The 6,000-nt window shown below is 43.6% G+C and overlaps 1 protein-coding gene across 8 annotated transcripts in view; it reads right to left on the bottom strand.

The window, feature by feature from the left end:
• The window catches only part of PTPRM (protein tyrosine phosphatase receptor type M), a 698,330-nt gene that overhangs the window by 127,245 nt on the left and 565,085 nt on the right, over positions 1 to 6,000 (bottom strand). For 6 of the 8 annotated variants that reach the window (XM_026661206.1, XM_026661202.1, XM_026661195.1 and 3 more), the window contains 3 exons: positions 5,091 to 5,242; positions 806 to 880; positions 533 to 559 (listed from right to left, as the gene is read on the bottom strand). In XM_026661206.1, coding sequence (XP_026516991.1) covers positions 533 to 559; positions 806 to 880; positions 5,091 to 5,242 — 254 coding nt within the window. The remainder of the gene's footprint in view (positions 1 to 532; positions 560 to 805; positions 881 to 5,090; positions 5,243 to 6,000) is intronic. The other 2 variants (XM_026661212.1, XM_026661188.1) reach the window with 1 other exon arrangement.

Consider the following 6,000-nt stretch of genomic DNA (forward strand, 5'->3'; position numbering starts at 1 on the left):
ACGATATTTTTATGAAGTGCCATATTGTCATTTTGCTGTTCAAAACATCAACTTCTCTGAAACTTCACTGTGACAGGCATGTCAGAAAACCGTGTGGTATTGTAAGAAGAAATGATAGCTGGTAGATGGCCAGACCTTTATTTTGACTGATTTTCTATATCATCCTTAATTAGGAAAACATTATTTTTACAAAAGTGACATCTTCAGTTCACAGATAAAACTGAAAACAACAAGAAACTATTTTAATTGCCATGATAATCAAATTCTTGTGTATCATTCCAAATACATGCATAAACATTTCTTCATAAAACCACATGTGAAAGCAATTTTTCTCCTTTTCCTCCCTAACTTTGCACCGTGATGGTAGGAATCCAGTCCGATCACTGTCCTGAGCATTCTCATTGCAGAAAAGCTTGCTCCCCCTCCCGAAAACCTAATGCTTTAGTCTCTTAGATACTATGTTCTGTAACCCAGAGCTGCACCTTTCTAAATTATTTCTGCAATAAACTTTGATAAAGGGAAATGTTCTCACCTAAAATTGCAGTTGGCACAAATGGATCTGTCATACATCATAAGCAGGTCAATGCAGAAAGGTAAAAAGAGAGAGAACAGTAAATGATTGATAAATGATCCCCAATTTTCCTGCAGAAAGCCACAGTAAGCAACTAGTTATAATATGTTACAATGTATAACGCTCCTATGGCAATATATAATAAAATAATAACAATATACATTTTGATTTCTAAGGCGGGAAACTGGTGCATTGCATTATGAAGGGATGAAACAAAGATAAAAAACTGGTTACCTGGGTAATAAGAATTAGGCACTGTTGTGCTCAATGTGTTAGTTTTCATTGTAAATGAAGAGGGGGAGGATACAGCTGTAAAGAGAAGAAAATCTAGTCAGTGGCAGCAAAGAGAAATTTGGCTGTTTCAGATTGGAAATATAAGCATATGCAATTGATTTAATTTAGGGCTCCCTGATCCTGCTCCCTTTGAAGGCAATGGCAAAACTCCCAATGATTTCAATGGGAGCAGAAAGTATGTTGTGTAATTACTAGACTGGTTTAGCTAATATGGACCAATTTTCTGAAAATAATTTTGATCAGATAAAGCAATTTGATCATTGTGAAGTTTTCCATTGATGGCTAGCATATTTTTATGTTTCAAAGGTAAGACTGAATGCAGATATTCAAATAAGCAAGTAACAATGACAGCATTTGCTTTTTACAGTAGCTCTGAGAATTAAAAGGGTTACCTAACAATACCACAAATAGGATAGCCAAATATTCTTCTACAATTCATTTTTTACTCTGCTGTACTACTAATAGTTCAGATAGGTGGGTAACATATATGAATACAGTATTGTTTCCTGAAGGTTATTTCTTTTCTCTGATAGTGTTTTTCAACCAGTGATTCACATTTCAGTATTGGTATTAGTATTTAAAGATGTAAACACTGGTAATTTTATAAGGGTGTTAAATGAAACAATCTAAGCTGACTTAATTCCAAAGTATGACATACAACACATGCATTACCATTAAAGGGACAGAAATAATCAGTGGGTAACAGACTGTTAATTATAAAACATCAAGGGATGTTCAGCCAAAGAGTCGTCAAAAACTTTTAAGCAAAGGTTATTGCACATGCAACCCTCGTGGCTGATGCAAGTTGTGGTGCATTACACTACAGCTCCATCTCAGTTATTCCACTAGATGTAAGGATATTCTGGACATCCTAGTAAATTCTCAAGAAAAGACAGTTACCTTTTCCGTAACTGGTGTTCGAGATGTGTTGCTCGTGTCTATTCCACAATAGGTGTGCATGCTCGCCACGAGCACTGGTGCTGGAAGTTTTGCCCCTAGCAGTACCCATAGGGGAGCACCCCTAGGAACTCCTGGAGTGGTGCCTCCATGGCGCGGTATAAGGGGTGCTGCACGCCCCCCCCACCCTCAGTTCCTTCTTGCCAGACAACTCCGACAGAGGGGAAGGAGGGCGGGATGTGGAATAGATATGAGCAACACATCTCGAAGAACAACAGTTATGGAAAAGGTAACTGTCTTTTCTTCTTCGAGTGATTGTTCACGTGTATTTCACAATAGGTGATTCCAAACTATATCTGTTGGAGGTGGGTAGGAGTTCACAAACTCTCGGGACGGAGTATGGCCCTGCCGAACCTGGTGTCCTCCCTGGTCTGGGAGACGATCGCATAATGAGAGGTGAACGTGTGAACTGAAGACCATATGGCAGCCCTTTTAAATGTCCTGAATGGGGACATGGGCCAAAAAGGCAGCCGACGAGGCCTGCGCCCTAGTCGAGTGTGCCCTCACAATTGGTGGCGGAGGGATTCCCGCCAGGTCATAACACGTACAGATGCACGAGGCGATCTAGTTGGAGAGCCGCTGAGTGGAGATTGGCCGACCCCTCATGCGTTTGGCCGAGGCGATGAACAGCTGCGAGGACTTCCTGAACGGTTTAGTCTGCTCCAGGTAAAAAGCCAGAACTAGTCTCACATCCAATGTGTGGAGGCGGCGCTCCTCACTGGACGCATGGGGTTTGGGGCAGAGGACTGGCAGAAAAATGTCCTGACCCATGTGGTAGGCGGAGACTACCTTCGGGAGGAATGAAGGGTGTGGGCGGAGCTGGACCTCATCTTTATGAAACACCGTGTACGGGGGCTCGGAGGTCAGGGCCCTGAGTTCCAAGACCCGCCTACCCGACATGATCACTACCAGGAAGGCCACCTTCCATGAAAGGTGCGACCAGGAGCACATAGCTAGCGGCTCAAATGGGGGGCCCGTGACACAGGCCAACACCAGGTTTAGGTCCCACTGTGGGACTGGGGGCCTAACATACAGGAAGAGATGATCCAATCCCTTAAGGAATCGGCCAGTCATAGCATGGGAGAATACCGTACACTGAACGAACAAGCAGTTCTGGGGACGAGCTACAGCAAAGCTGGAGCAGAGCAGTTCCGAAGCACCTTCACTGGCAGGCAAGAAGGAACTGAGGGTTGGGGGAGCGCACAGCGCCCCTAATACCGCACCATGGAGGCACCACTCCAGGGGTCGCTAGGGGTGCTCCCCTACAGGTACTGCTAGGGGAAAAACTTCTGACATCGGTGCCCCGTGCAGCATAACCTATTGTGGAATACACATGAGCAATCACTCGAAGAAGTTCAGAGACCTAAACATTGAACAAGGTAGGATCTGAAGGACAAATGTGGAGACCAGGCAGCTACAGAGCAGAGAAATTTCAAATTCTCTTTCAGTGCTAGCTTGAGCTCCATCTTTGTTCCTGAGTCTTTGGACCCTCCAGGTGCCAGGTGCTTGTCCCTTGCATAAGATGGAGCAACCTGAAAGCTGTTCTTATTTATGCTGGCTGTCAATGTTCCGTGCAGCTGGGGATGACTGGTCCCCTTTTCTTGTGGCCACATCCCCTGTACCAGTAGTCAAGAAGCAGTGGCAAGGGTTCTTTTCTGCTGGGGGCTGGCTGAACTGGTTAGAACAAAACTGGCCTAATGCAAGGCAGGATATCGACCACACACTGTAATGAGAATGCAGGATGCTCTGAACCCCTCATAGGAATGAGTCCTTACTAAAAGATCAATACAAATTGTTTACATTGCCAGCCTGGTTCCTGTGGCAGCCACATTCATTATGACAAGTTTGCGTTTAAAGTTCATCTTCAGTGAATGTAAAATGTCAGAGTTCCATTGACTTCAAGTGAGCTACAATGATTTACAAAAGATGAGGATCTGGCCTCCAGTACTTATTGTTTCCTAGACTGTAAGACGTACTTTTGCTTTTGTGACCATCTAATAGCTCCACAGAAAAAATATATCTTGGTGAATAAAGATACAGCCAAATCTTGATCCCCTTACTCTCTTGAGTAAAGTATGGGACCTGGGTGTTGGTGGTGGCCTGTGATATACAGGAGGTCAGACTAGATGATCTGGTGAGCCCTTCTGGCCTTCAAATCTATAACTAATCTCAGAGACTGCAATGGGCTGTTCCCATGAGTAATGCAACTAAGACTAGACCACAAAAAAGTGCCATTTAAAAGCAAGTGCTGAACTTTGAGCCTGATACTCACTATCGAGAGAAGCCTCATTGCATAAATCTAGTAGAAAGTGTTTGCACGATTGAGCTCTTTAAAGATAAAATCTTAAGCATATTATTGAAAAGCAGAAACAACTCTTTGTATAATGTTAATATGAGAAACAAAATTAAAACTTTGATAAATTTGCAAACTGTGCAAACATTGTGGTATGCAAAAAAACCCACCCAAAACCCCAACAAACGGCATTTTTGTTTAAGGTTTTTGCTGTGTTACTTCATGTAAACATTTTTGGTTCTCTTTTTTTTTTCCTGTTCAGCAGTTGTGAAAAAGACTGTTCTATTTGTAGTATGGTCCTGGCACAGTTCTTACCCCAAACAAAGGTCTGCAGGTGAGTAAAAAATTTAATGTGTGAAATTTCACTCCCCAAAATTTCATTTTCAGGATATATCACAAACACGAGACATTTGGAGAATTGCCTATCAAACTCCACACTGATTAATTTCAGTTAGCTCTTTCTCTGCACTAGCAAGTGAGAAAGCATCATCTGGCACCTGATATAATGAGACAGCTATAACACTGATAAACTGAGCTTTGGGACAACCAAAGATAAGTGATGACATTTAAAAAAATAAATTTTGCCTAAAATGGGGTGGTGGTGGTGAAGGATGTGGGGGCAGCATAAAGGATATAAAACTTTCAGCACAATAAACAGATGGGGAAATGCAAATCCACACCTGCTGCAGAATGTCTCTGGTGTTCATGTGGAAGAAAAGGAAAGACAGAAAAGCTCAATTATCCTTATTATTTTTAAAGAAGCCTATTCTTGATGTCTGACAGTCCTGCTCATTAGAATACATGCTGTGATGTGTTGCACAGTGGGAGATGCTGGATCCCATGGATTTTCCACAAATGAATAACCTGTCCGCTGAATTGATTGGGTAATGAGAAGTATTTTAAGAGCCATTTCCACCCTCCTTCCCCCTTCAGAAATAAAAGAGACTGCTGCATCCCCAAGCATTTTGAACTTACATCTTCCATTTAGATTGTGCGTGTCCATGAAAGAGAAAGCTTCGTCACAGTTGGTGCCTTGCTCAGTGTAGCTTTTATCCATTGAATTCACCATCACTGTCATTTCCTGCCGGGTACTACTCAATGTCTCTTTCCGCTTTTTAGCCAATTTTCTTAAGAAATGAACATTGGGAGGGAAAAATAAAACTTGGTAAGCACACATAGAATAGCTGTTTTTTTAATAGTTTGTAACTATTTTATGGAATAACTTTTTACAATCATTAGTGTTATTTCAGACAATTTTAATCAACTTAACACTTATTAAATATCATCTGTTAATCAAGGGCCAGCTTCTGATACTCTTACATGTGTAGAAGAGCACCTGGTTCCAGGGAAATGCTGCAGGTCTTTTTTTTTTCCTGTACAGAAAAACCCTTAGTGACCAAGATCTTGAAAGCAACTGGATCTGGGGGCAAAAGATAGTCTTGATCTCAGATTGATACAACTGGTGGGGTACTTTTATAATTGGACTGTGTATAGCCAGGGCGGGCTCCAGGCAGCAGCTGAGCAAGCTGGTGCTTGGGGCGGCAGCTTGTAGGAGGCGGCATTCCGCTCAATCCTAGGGCGGCACGGCCGCTTTTTCTTTTCTTTTTTTGTTTTGTTTTGTTGTTGTTCCGCTCTGGCCGCCCTGTAGGGGGTGGCGGCGCAGAGGACAGCAAGCCCAGCAGGGCAGTCTGCATCCTTCCTTCCCAGCCGACCGGAGCAGCACGGAGCCCTCCCGGCAGGCGGAAGGCAGCCCCGGCAGCACCCCGCTGAAGCCCTGGCCGCCCCCCTTCTCTCTCTCCCCCCTACCTCTCCCTCCCCCTGCTAGCCGGGGCACATCTGCAGCGCAGGGAGTCCCCCTGCACCCTGGCTCTGGCCGTGCCGCAGG

Source organism: Terrapene carolina, unplaced genomic scaffold, assembly GCF_002925995.2.
Source record: "Terrapene carolina triunguis isolate 2854851 unplaced genomic scaffold, T_m_triunguis-2.0 Scaffold58, whole genome shotgun sequence".
Taxonomy (NCBI): Eukaryota; Metazoa; Chordata; order Testudines; family Emydidae; genus Terrapene; species Terrapene triunguis.